This window comes from Asterias amurensis, chromosome 2 (assembly GCF_032118995.1).
Source record: "Asterias amurensis chromosome 2, ASM3211899v1".
Classification (NCBI taxonomy): domain Eukaryota; kingdom Metazoa; phylum Echinodermata; class Asteroidea; order Forcipulatida; family Asteriidae; genus Asterias; species Asterias amurensis.
In genome coordinates, this window is record NC_092649.1 from 27429063 (window position 1) to 27442271 (window position 13209).

Consider the following 13209-nt stretch of genomic DNA (forward strand, 5'->3'; position numbering starts at 1 on the left):
TATGTAATCAGGAAAATTGCAGGATTTGTGTGCACGGCAAAGTTTCCACACAACATTAAAAACAATTTATTTAAGGCCACAGGTAGCAGAAACACTTCAAAAACAGAATGGAACTCACTTTGTTTTGTTTGACTGTCTTGATGACGGCAGAATGAATAAAGTCAGCATGTTGATTCAGACCCAGATGTCTCAGCAGTACAAGCATCCAGCAGTAAGCATCCAGCAACCAGCATCCAGCAAGCAACATGGCCCTGGGGTTTGCCAAGTTCCTCCCCACAATTGTCTTTCCAGTGTTTCCAGGTAACCTTGGGGATAAAATAAAATGTGAATATACAACATTGATTTCAGACCAAACACTGCTCCTTATTGTTTGAGCACATTCTGTTTTCCTTTTTTTAAATGCATGTACAGTACAATTAAAACAGTATTTTGATGCTGTATTGTGAACATTGCAGTGTGGAGTTCGAGGCCTGCTCAATGGCCCTGGGGTAATGTTAGGTCAAAGATGTCCTCTGTTGCAATCTAGGCCATGATTTCAGAGACTAAGCTAATAATTTTAACACATATCCCATGTTAAAAACAGGCCTTACCCAGATCTAACTCTCTGGTAAGTGAATCAGTCTGTTCTTTGACAGCTTAGCCTTGACTCAAGGCTGTTGGCGTAGTGTGCCTCGGCCCGGCGCGATTCGGCAGTCTGCACGCTGTGCATACACGAACAACGTATACAGTACATTGTATGTACAGTACATTGTACAGCGAGAGCAGTATAGCGAAGTCTTGAGTACGGTCGTGTCTTTATACTTTCAACCTCGTACACGTGGCTCAAACAACAGCCTTGATGGGTTTGTACAGTTTTATCGGAATTTTGATAAAAGTGCTTATGCAGAGTGGGCGTTTCTTTCTAAACATTGGCCAATCACGGGCGCGATTGAGAATGACGTAGCAATTATGCCACGTCCATGTGTTATAGGCCTATGCTGTATGCTGAGCAGTGTGTGGTGGTGTATATGTTAGTAGCTTAGTATATAAGGGCCAGCTTTGTTGCGTTGCCGGACGGTACGGCTACCCTGGGCTACCGGTGCCGGACAAGCCTAGCTCGGTACGATGTTGGTTGACCATGTAATGGTTGAACAACTGAGGAGGGGTTCATTATAACACCAGGACTAGCATCAGAAGTACAAGAGGTAGATTTGTCTCTGCCCTTGTAAAAAAAGTACCATGGTTTTACCATGATAACCATGGTTTTATGATGGTTACCATGGTAAATCCATGGTAAAACCATGGTAGTGTTCTCATTGGTGGTACCTCTATGGTACCTCTATGGTTATACCATGGTTTTATCATGGTTGTGATGGTAAATCGATGGTATCTGTAGTACTCTTATGGTTTTATGATGGTAACCATGGTTAATCCATGGTAAAACCATAGTAATGTTCTCATTGGTGGTACTTCTATGGTTATACCATGGTTGTACTATGGGTTTTTCATGGTTGTGATGGTACACCTATGAAAATAATATATTTTCATGGTTATGCCATGGTTATGGCATAACTCTCCTTAAAACCTTACTCTATGTTAAAACATATAACATGAAAACATATGATATAATTAAATGGCCTAAAGTTCTAGTGTTAAAAAACAAAAATCCGTTTTCTGTTGTGTTTGATTCCTATTATAAAATATAGATTTATACTATGAAAGCTGCAATAAGTTCAATATTGATTTGAAGAGTTACAGTTTAAGCATTAAAAAAACGAAGAGGTGTTGCTTTTGGGGGGGGGGGGGAATTAGGGGAAGTCAGATTAAACTTTGTTCATCAGCCATAAATTTTTCTTTTGTCAAGATATGAAAACATTTTTATTAGAAAAAATCACGAAAAAAAACATAGTTGTGAAGGGTTCAAAAATCATCCAAAGAAATAAAAAAATACTTAAAAAGCAATTATTGTGACACATGATTTGAAGTTCCCAAGATTTTCCTATCTATCGACTTTTTACTCAAGTTCCCTGATTCAATTATTATTTTCATAGATTTTGTAAAATTCCCCTGCAGCGGCAGCTTCGAAATAAATAATGACTGTTTAGGAGAACATTGGTCGCCAATAGAGGGCGCTATCCTATCCTTGGGTTTGCAGATCCACACTACACCTAGACTTCGCGCATGTAAACTAAACAGCTATATGGTAAGAGCCTATCTATTCTATCAGTCAAAGGTCAAACGGCAGTATTTCAAATCTTCAAATCAGTCCTCCATCCAACGGACAGACATACACATTTCCCGCGGTTCGTAGTATAGGGTATTGTAGTCAGTCTAGCAAGCACTTTCACAGCGTACTTCTCGTTAAGTTGCTGTAGGGCGTCTACTCCGATCGACATGGAAAGCCAAATACAAGCCAACTACATCGACGAAAGAGTCAAGCAAGCTGTTGCCAGTTCACAAACAGCACTTTAAGCAAGTTAGATAGCCTAATTTCGTCAAAATTTACTTGCTTTGAAACAAAGATAAGCGATGTACAGAAAGATCTTTCGGAGAGTCAACTTGCGAAAATTCAGCAGAACATTTTAGCAAATGACAGCTATATACGTTCAAACATAAGAGCTGTGAGGATCAATTTAAATTCAATGCAAAAATCGCTACTAAGCTGAGAGAAGCAGAAACGAGCGTGACAAACCTCAAAGATGTTCCACAGGCTATCAACAGCATATCTAAAGGTATAAACTTGATAAATCATCGCCAAAAGCTGATCAGAATGGCCGACGCATCGGAGTCCGGATGGAAGGTTGTTCATGAATATGAAACCAACCCACTGGCCTCTGATTCTGACGACGAAAAGAAAATCAAGCGGGCTGAATCCAGAGCCAGTAAGAAGCTGAAGATTGAGCAGGCCAAAAGAATAAAGAAATCCACAAGATTTTCATCATGGCCGGCTTCTCAGCCTGCTGGGAGGTCAGGAGCAAACACTCAACAAATTAGCATGAGCAGCGTGACATTCAGGCGTCGCTCCTTGTGCTTCGCTAACGGCCACAACTGTGTATGGGGAAGAGTTATTATTGTGTATTATGCAGTGAAGTGTAGACAAGACTTCTCATTCCTGCTGACCAGGGGTGCGTTCCACTCGCGCAAACGTTGCCAACAGTTGTGCACGTTCGCCAACAATTTCAAGTGGAACGAGTTGTTCGCCGCCACCGTTGGCGAACGTTGGCAACTTTAGGCGAACATACTTCTGAGGTGTTGGCGAGTGGTTTTTAAAATGGCGGACAAGCATACGGTATTATTTCTTTGTCACAAACATAATTACATTGTATTTTCGGTGGATGATAATGCAGATTTGGAATAACAAAGTTAATTAGTTGATGTAATGATGTCAAAAAGAGGACTATTGCAGCAAAAACGAAGTTAAAAAAAACCTACGTATGGTGCGCGCCATCTTCATTTCAGGGCGCTGCCATATTGACATCGCGTATACGCACCAATCGTTCAAACGATAAAAAACGTTTGCGCGAACAGTTGCGAATCGTTTGCGCGAGTGGAACGCACCCCAGGCTGAACTCAGCACTAAATTTAGTGCTAGCACCAAATTTGGTGCTGGCACCAAATTTCAAAAAAACCTGTCAGCATACCGGCGGCGCGACATCTGCCGTTACTGGCAGTAAGAGGTACTACGGTATGTTAAATGTTTTCAAAGTAAATCAATAAACCCTCAGATTTTTCTTCGAAGATGTCTTCCTTAGATCCCAACCAAAGAAATTAATTGGCTAATTAACTCAGCCCAACTAATTACATGTTTGCATAATATAGCCCTTACACATTTTCTACAAAAAAAAGCGCAAGTATCGAATAGTACCAATTATAATTTGAAATGTTTTCAAAGTAAAATCATTAGATCTTAAGATTTTTCTTTACAGATGTCTTCCTTAGATCCCAAACCATCATACCTAGGCGCCCCTAATGAATACATTGGCTAATTAGCTCAGCCCAACTAATTAAACATTTGCATAATATAGGCCGTACGCATTTTTAACATACAAAAAAAGCGCAAGTACTGAATAGTACCAATTTTAATTTGAAATGTTTTCAAAGTAAAATCGATAAACCTTAAGATTTTTTTCACAGATGTCTTTCTTAGATCCCAAATCATCATACCTAGGCGCCCCTAATGAATAGATTGGCTAATTAGCTCAGCCCAACTAATTAAACATTTGCATAAAATAGGCCGTACGTATTTTCTAACATACGAAAAAAGCGCAAGTATCGAATAGTACTAATTTTCATTTGAAATGTTTTCAAAGTAAAATCATTAAATCTTAAGATTTTTCTTCACAGATGTCTTCCTTAGATCCCAAGCCATCATACCTAGGCGCCCCTAATGAACATCGGTGACCTGTTTTGGTATATGTAAGTGTGTTTTCTATGGTCAACATTGTATTATTTGTAATAATTAAAAATTTACGAGTGGTTTTTTTTAAACAATATTCTTGTTACAATGCATTTGTATCTCTTGGTATGTTTGTCTGCTTGTGTATGTCAGGTTGGTGTAAGTTTTAGTTCTGCTTTCTATCCGTTATTAATAAATCCAAAGCTTTCCATCACGACAAAATAATTTGAAAAATAAATAGCTTTTCAACAATCATCATCATTAGACCATGTAAGTTTTATGTCATAAATCTGTGATCTTCACGATTTTTGTTTCTCACCAATTCTGTAATGTTCCTTTAATTTTTGTTAAATTTTATTTATTTATTTTACAATTATTATGTGATTATTTTATCCTAAGTTAATTTTGTTGGCTCTACTTTATGGCTAGAAGACAAAAGCCTTCAGTACAAAGCGACACTTTGATAATTAATATGCCTCGAAACATCCAATCCTCATCTGACATCGCTTACTGGATGCAAACCATATAGTTTTGGCAAATGTTTGATTATTTCTTACACATATTTTTCCAACTTCTTCTTTTTACAGATCTCTGTGCTTCTCTGGTAAAGACAACTAAATCATCATCACCATCAACAGAAGACAAGCAACGAAGCTTAGTGCCGTTTTTCACATGACCAGCATTGTGTTCCTGTTGTGGCTACATTTTGTGGCCAAGATAAATATTCAAAAAAGAGATTAATCCTGTTCTGTGGTATTCGACAAAAGGTGCAGCATGTATTTTATTTACACTGCTCTCTCACTCATTATTTTATATTTTGTATTTATTGAAAGCCTTTTTTATTCAAACAAAGGTACTGCAATATGATATGGTGATGGCATGAGCATAGTACAGTCAACCCTCCTACTGTCTGACCAATTAATAGCATCCTCCTGAATGATATATGTATAAACTATGTCAGCCTGAAATATGATATGGTCATTGCATGAACACAGTACACAGTCAACAATCCTACTGTCTAACCAATTAATAGCATCCTCTTATTGATATGTTAAACTATGCCAACCTGCAATATGATATGGTGATGGCATGCACACAGTACACAGTCAACCCTCCTACTGTCTGACCAGATCATATCAACAGTGTGGTTTTAAATTATAGACAATCTAAACTTGGTTGTTGAATGCATCTTCATAGTACACAGTCAACCCTCCTACTGTCTGACCAGTCATACCATCAGTGTGGTTTTGAATGATAGACAACCTAAATGGGCTTGTTGAACATAAGATCTAAATAGTACACAGTCAACCCTCCTACTGCCTGACAAGTCAATATCCTTAGCAACTTAATGTCAGAGGAGAGAAACCAACCCACAACCCTACTCACACATGGCCTTAGCAAGGAATCGAACCAGGGCCACAGTGGTAAAGGCGAGCACTTTACACACTTGCAAACTATCCTATGGCACCCAAATGATGAAGGGCTTTGGGTAAAGGGTCTATGTACTTTTTGTAGGACAAAAAACACAATGTCTACAGATTTACACTAAACTTACACAGTTTGAAGATAGTAATAGTAGAAAGCTTCCCTGAAAATGCATGCTGAGCTGCTGTAGTTTTTGAGAAATGAGTAAAAAACAATGTCATGAAAATAATTTTCGTCTCACTGATCATGAGACGAAAATTATTTTAGCTGTTTATATACAAATAAACTGGTGTTTTTTACTTCATTCTTTTACAGAGGAAGATCGACTGGGATTGTACAAAACAAAATGTTCACAGAGCTTGCTCATTATCACCAGCTAGGGTCCCTGTTTGTAGTATCATTTTATGCTCCCTACCTACGCACTTAGTTGACATGTACAAGATATTATACCAACTCATACCAATGCAGCGGCCAGATTACTCCCATTGTACCTCGACATAATGTTCTGTTTGAACAATCAAAGTTCAAGTACACACAAACTTTCAGAGCCAAACTAAAATTTTTGGGAACAAACAATGTACGCATTGCAAATCATTAACAAAAAAGATTATGTCACATAAAACTATGGAAACTGATTGGTTGACTGGTATCACATGATCGATGCAGCTGCTCAGGTGACATGAATTTGGAAATTCAGACTGAGACAACGCCCTTCCATCAGTTTTAACATACAGGCTATTACACAGGCATTATAGTAGGCCTACCGAAGCTAGAGGGATTCATTGATACAGTGGTTGCTTCTTTCCTGCCTAATGAGGGTCGTTCAAAATGTGTTGGTAAACTTCAGTGCATTGTATTCAATGCTATCACTTCTTGTCTGCATATTTGAAATCTCACATTAAAAAAAAACTTGATTTATTTACCCTCTTTCACATTGTCACTATTGAAGTTTGATCTGGTTGAAGTAATCTCTGCAGTTTGTACTACACCAGGCACCACCAGGTCTTTGGTAAGTTACACTTGATATCATTGGCCCTTACTCTCCCCATCCTTTGTCCCTTCTAATTTGTACTTTTCTAGGTTCCTTAAAAAAAATGTTTGACTAGAATAAAGCAAGAAGCAAGAAGCATAATCTACGACTAGTAGTGGTACTTTATTAAGTCAATAATAATGTCAGAACCCGCTGCCAGTATATCTGAGATTTTATGCTCCCTACCTACACAGTTAGTTGGATGAATGTACAAGATATTATACCAACTCATACCAATGCAGCGGCCAGATTACTCCCATTGTACTTAGGCATAATGGGTCGTATGAATAAAAAGTAGTATTTACTGACAAGTACTAGCAAAAAGTAAAAGCATAAACTTCCAAGTAGAAGCATTCAGTAAAAGCATCTTCTAAATTCCGTATGAATAAACCTATTCTTTTACTGCAAAGTATTCACTTAATGCTTTGGAGTAAATACTTCTGATATACCATGGCTGAATGGCTCTTAACAAAAGGTTTCCTTTGTATTACAACTCCCATTCACGTCTACGTACGCACTCACACACACACAGCCAAAGCAGCATTTGATTTAACAGAAACATAGAAATCTTCAAGTGTTAATAATAACACGAACAACATTCCATTGAAATGCATTTAATTGTTTAAAAAATTACTTCTTCTGATTTTATGAACAATAAGCCTTAATGATCGAAGCATTCATTTCTGAGTTGAAAAAATTCTTTATATCTTTGTAAAAAGCTTAGTGTAATGATACAAAACAGGTTTTTTTACAAACGGTTTTATTTTATCCTCAGCATATATAAACAAGTTTGATTAAAAGCAGTTTGAGTTTCTGTGTATTGTTTCTGTTGTGAAACACTGTGTATGTGTCTATTTAATATTTCAGTGATGTCTTTCATTTGGACTAAAACATTTATCCTGTGAGGAACATTCATAAACACTGTCATATCTTCGGACGAGCCTTTTACTTCTGTGCCCAAGGTAGCTCTGGAGCTACCTTGAAAAATCACTAGTATTTACTTGCATTTTGTAGTATATTCTCCGTTTTATTCATATGGAAGTAAGTAAGTGCTAAAATTAAAAGAATTTACTTTTTGGTAAAAGTAGATACTTTTAGCATTTTAGTAAATACTTTTAAGTAACAGTTTTTACTTCCTTTTATTCATATGGATGGTAGTAAATACTTGAAATTTTCAAGTAAAAGTAAGTACTACTTTTTATTCATACGACCCATTGTTCTGTTTGAACAATCAAAGTTCAAGTACACACATACTTTCAGAGCCAAACTAAAATTTTTGGGAACAAACAATGTACAAATTGCAAATCATTAACAAAAAAGATTACGTCACATAAAACTATGGAAACTGATTGGTTGACTGGTATCACATGATCGATGCAGCTGCTCAGGTGACATGAATTTGGAAATCCAGACTGAGACAACGCCCTTCCATCAGTTTTAACATACAGGCTATTACACAGGCATTATAGTAGGCCTACCGAAGCTAGAGGGATTCATTGATACAGTGGTTGCTTCTTTCCTGCCTAATGAGGGTCGTTCAAAATGTGTTGGTAAACTTCACTTCTTGTCTGCATATTTGAAATCTCACATTCAAAAAAACTTGATTTATTTACCCTCTTTCACATTGTCACTATTGAAGTTTGATCTGATTGAAGTAATCTCTGCAGTTTGTACTACACCAGGCACCACCAGGTCTTTGGTAAGTTACACTTGATATCATTGGCCCTTACTCTCCCCATCCTTTGTCCCTTCTAATTTGTGCTTTTCTAGACTCCTTAAAAAAATGTTTGTCTAGAATAAAACAAGAAGAAGCAAGAAGCATAATCTACATCTAATAGTGGTACTTTATTAAATCAATAATAATGTCAGAACCCGCTGTCAGTATATCTGAGACCAGAGAATGGGAGGGGGAGGAGACAGAAGAGGTGACCCCCTCTACTACAACACTCATGAAATGCACAAATGGATGGTTTGATATATTAAATAGCCAACCAATACTGTGTCTTAGCCACCATGACTGTCTGCTATGTTCTTTATCCAGGATGCAAATTTTAAATTCATTAAAATGAAGCGGTGCTTGCTGCTTTTAAAACATAGGATTCAAACTGCCTCTAGCTACCCATTAATCTTGTTGGTCTAGTTGCTAAGACACTGCTCTAGAATTGTAAAGATTGTGCGTTCGAATCCCTTCCAAGTAATATGCCTAAAAAATTTCTTTAACAGAACTCGGAAACTACTGAGTAAACAGTGCTAAAACAGTCACTTTTGGGTGTATTTATGACAATAAATATTGAACCAACTTTGTTAATGGGTCTGGGTCTGCATAAATGGCCCTTATATGTCACAACAATGTATGTTTGAGCTTCATACGAAGATGGACAGGCCATGTTCTAAGCTTTAATTTGGTGGATGTTGGAACTCTTTGCATTTTGGAGATATGTATACCCAACTTTGCGAACAAATTTGCCATTTTGTTTTAAAATTTATCACCTTCAAAACGCCAAAGTTATCTCCTTTTTTGTATCGTATATGTTTCATTGAGTATGGACAAACTTTAATTGAAACGTATAACTTCATCAGTAAATTAGTAATCCAATTTAAATATTTTTGGCTTTTCGAGAGAAAAAATAAATAAATACAAATAAACATATTTGGTTTGTGCTTTTGAAAATTTCTTTTAAATTGGTGTAACAGATTATTTTTCTTAGAGTTTTTGAAACTAGCCTCAAGAGAAGGGGGGGGGGGGACGACACACATTGAGGCATGCAAAATGTACGGCCCCCACTATGAAAATTTACAAATTAAAATTTCCATACAAAGATCGATGACCCCATAAAGACACCAGCCTTGTCAGCTGTGAAAACACCTAGCTTCGATCATTTGGTAAATATGAATGGGTCCAAAGATTACTTTGAAAATGGCATTGAGAGGTGTCAATATTGGACTACAATATCTAAATGATATTGGAACAGAGCGACAGTTTATATGGCACATTTAAGGATGACATGTGTTGTGTATGTAATCAGGAAAATTGCAGGATTTGTGTGCAAGGCAAAGTTTCCACAAAACATTAAACAAAAAAAAATTTAGGCCACAGGTAGCAAAAACACTTCAAAAACAGAATGGAACTCACTTTGTTTTGTATGACTGTCTTGATGACGGCAGAATGAATAAAGTCAGCATGTTGATTCAGACCCAGATGTCTCAGAAGCTAGCATCCAGCAAGCAGCATCCAGCAAGCAGCATCCAGCAAGCAGCATGGCCCTGGGGTTTGCCAAGTTCCTCCCTGCAATTGTCTTTCCAGTGTTTCCAGGGAACCTTGGGGATAAAATAAAATGTACTTTCTACAACATGCTTGATGCATTAAACGCGGAAGTCAAGCTTCTGAGTTGTACAAAACAATGTACTGTTGTAAATTATACATCATTGGTTTCCAGCCACTTACAGTAAACAACCTACTGGACCGAGGAGGGATTTCTCTCTCGCCCGGCGCCATTGCCATATTTAACAACAGCCAAGGCTTGTTTCGACGACGGACGAGCACTGGCGAGTGCTTGCAGAACGTTGTGATTGACATCGCAGCGAGAGTTAATAGGTAAACCAGTAACTAATCAGAACGGGTTTTAAGTAAACATTAGCATAATGGGTCGTATGAATAAAAAGTAGTATTTACTGACAAGTACTAGCAAAAAGTAAAAGCATAAACTTCCAAGTAGAAGCATTCAGTAAAAGCATCTTCTAAATTCCGTATGAATAAACCTATTCTTTTACTGCAAAGTATTCACTTAATGCTTTGGAGTAAATACTTCTGATATACCATGGCTGAATGGCTCTTAACAAAAGGTTTCCTTTGTATTACAACTCCCATTCACGTCTACGTACGCACTCACACACACAGCCAAAGCAGCATTTGATTTAACAGAAACATAGAAATCTTCAAGTCAGCCATGAGGTTTTTATTCTGACAACATTTTGATGAAGACGACTCATCTGGACACACAGAATAAAAACGTTTTTGTTAAGCTTTTGAAACTTGGAGTGGAGCATGACAGCGCTGTATAGAGAAGATGAGAGCTGGATATGAGCATAGCTATTTAATTTAAACTTAAAGTTTTAATAATAACACGAACAACATTCCATTGAAATGCATTTAATTGTTTAAAAAATTACTTCTTCTGATTTTATGAACAATAAGCCTTAATGATCGAAGCATTCATTTCCGAGTTGAAAAAATTCTTTATATCTTTTTTAATAAGCTTACTGTAATGATACAAAACGTTTTTTTTACAAACGGTGTTATTTTATCCTCAGCATATATAAACAAGTTTGATTAAAAGCAGTTTGAGTTTCTGTGTATTGTTTCTGTTGTGAAACACTGTGTATGTGTCTATTTAATATTTCAGTGATGTCTTTCATTTGGACTAAAACATTTATCCTGTGAGGAACATTCATAAACACTCATTTCTTCGGACCAGCCTTTTACTTCTGTGCCCAAGGTAGCTCTGGAGCTACCTTGAAAAATCACTAGTATTTACTTGCATTTTGTAGTATATTCTCCGTTTTATTCATATGGAAGTAAGTAAGTGCTAAAATTAAAAGAATTTACTTTTTGGTAAAAGTAGATACTTTTAGCATTTTAGTAAATACTTTTAAGTAACAGTTTTTACTTCCTTTTATTCATATGGATGGTAGTAAATACTTGAAATTTTCAAGTAAAAGTAAGTACTACTTTTTATTCATACGACCCATTGAGCTCCGCCCTTAGTTTTGGCAGATACAAAACCATCAAGGCGCTACTTAGAAAGTACTCATGTACAGTAAGTGTACCATACATAAGGTACATGTGATGTACATGTACATGTACAGTATGTACAGTATGTGTACATACGCTGTACACGTATTATATGCACGCTTTGTGTGGGGCCAGGGGCATGTGCGCTAGCGGAATTCAGTGGGTACTCGGATTATGCAGGTCGCAACTGGCTGGAGCCCCTTGTTTAAGGCTATTGTCAGCTGGGCAAGTAATGTGCTCAAATAATCCTAGACAAAATAACTGGGCAAGTGGAGAAGTCAGACATCGGACCGGACGACTTTGCAAACTGACCCCAGAAACTGTATTAGTTTCTGGTTAAATTTCGGTTACAAAAATTGAGTTTTTTTCTTGTGAAAAAATAAACAGCAAAGCCGTCTGCCGCCATCTTGCGTTTTTCACATGGCTTGTACAAATGGACAACAGAGGGCGCTTTCCAGCATACGGAAAACAGTCTGGGCATAAGACATCAATGCTCGGTACCGCATAGTTCTGCATGTCATGTAAATTGTTCGCTGACTAATCCATCTGCTTAGTGGTTGGTTGACGGGAGTTGACGGCGATTTGGCTGCAAATAGTAGACCATCAGTGATATCAACAACGGAAAGTGTTTACACAGAAGTGGGAATGGGAAATGTCAATTTCAAATTTCTTCTCACAAAATATTAACACTAAAGGAGAAAATTCAACAATTTTAAATAATGCGGTTTTGGAGTTCCAACTACGTGAGTAAAAGCTCAGCTTACTGAGTTAGGTAGAAATATTTGTAAAAAATGTTGTAAATTTTTTCGCAATGGTACGGGACCTTTATACCCTGGACTCCGTCGCGTTGCCCTGCAACGGAGGAGTCCAACCTGGGCTAGTGTGTCTACTACTCTACGCATTGCATGCAAGTTCGAGGGGGGTCAATGTTCGATTGAGGCAAAGTCTGCCTCGATTGGCGTCACAAAATGGGATAGGCGGAGTCAACCCCCACACAACTTTATCTACTTTTACACATGACTCTACCGATGTATAGACTTTTCTCTCCATTTAGTGAGGTGAAGCCTTTTTGTACAGTTACACCCCAAGCCCCTTTCACTCATTCAGAAGCCTAGAACCAGCCAATGCATACAAGTAAGACCTGAACACAAAAGTACAGTATTGCTATAAAAATATCACAAAAAACTGTCTAGTTTGAATCTGAAAAGCTTAGTCAAAAGTTATCCATGCATACTACACTACATTCACACAACACAAAAGCTTAAAAATAGAACTTGGTATTACACTACATTCACAAAACACAAATTCCTATAATTTCAACAATAGCGAAATACATAGTCAGAGTACCAGGTAGAGAGTGGCACTGTGTAACAGTCCAAAGGATCATTGCTTGAATATCCTACTGATCTATGATTGCATGCTCCGTGTTTCAAGCCATCTTCATCTGTCATAACTCAAGTAAGTTGTTTGAGATCAGTCAAAGGCAATCAATGTGGAATTTGTTGAGATTTCCTATTGGAGTAATATTTTTTTTCATAGATACACCAGGGGTGGGAGGATTTAATCTCTAGTACTTTTTATCCAAGT

The 13209-nt window shown here is 37.4% G+C and overlaps 2 protein-coding genes across 9 annotated transcripts in view; one reads left to right on the plus strand and one right to left on the minus strand.

Annotated features, from left to right (window-relative positions):
- LOC139954504 (reelin-like) overlaps positions 1-13209 on the minus strand; it is a 157093-nt gene that overhangs the window by 56573 nt on the left and 87311 nt on the right. For 2 of the 5 annotated variants that reach the window (XR_011788121.1, XM_071954323.1), the window contains 2 exons: positions 9964-10148; positions 119-305 (listed from right to left, as the gene is read on the minus strand). Coding sequence is in view for 1 of the 5 variants with exons in the window: in XM_071954327.1 (XP_071810428.1) it covers positions 119-247 (129 nt within the window). In the remaining 4 variants the exon portion in view is untranslated. Of the gene's footprint in view, positions 1-118; positions 306-5930; positions 6160-9963; positions 10149-13209 lie in introns of those variants that run through there. The other 3 variants (XM_071954326.1, XM_071954327.1, XM_071954324.1) reach the window with 3 other exon arrangements.
- Positions 6550-13209, plus strand: part of LOC139954503 (uncharacterized) — a 29641-nt gene continuing 22981 nt past the window's right edge. Inside the window, exons 1-3 of one of the 4 annotated variants that reach the window (XM_071954322.1) lie at positions 6550-6809; positions 8470-8529; positions 10268-10425. Coding sequence is in view for 1 of the 4 variants with exons in the window: in XM_071954318.1 (XP_071810419.1) it covers positions 13032-13080 (49 nt within the window). In the remaining 3 variants the exon portion in view is untranslated. Of the gene's footprint in view, positions 6810-8294; positions 8530-10267; positions 10426-12972; positions 13081-13209 lie in introns of those variants that run through there. The other 3 variants (XM_071954319.1, XM_071954320.1, XM_071954318.1) reach the window with 3 other exon arrangements.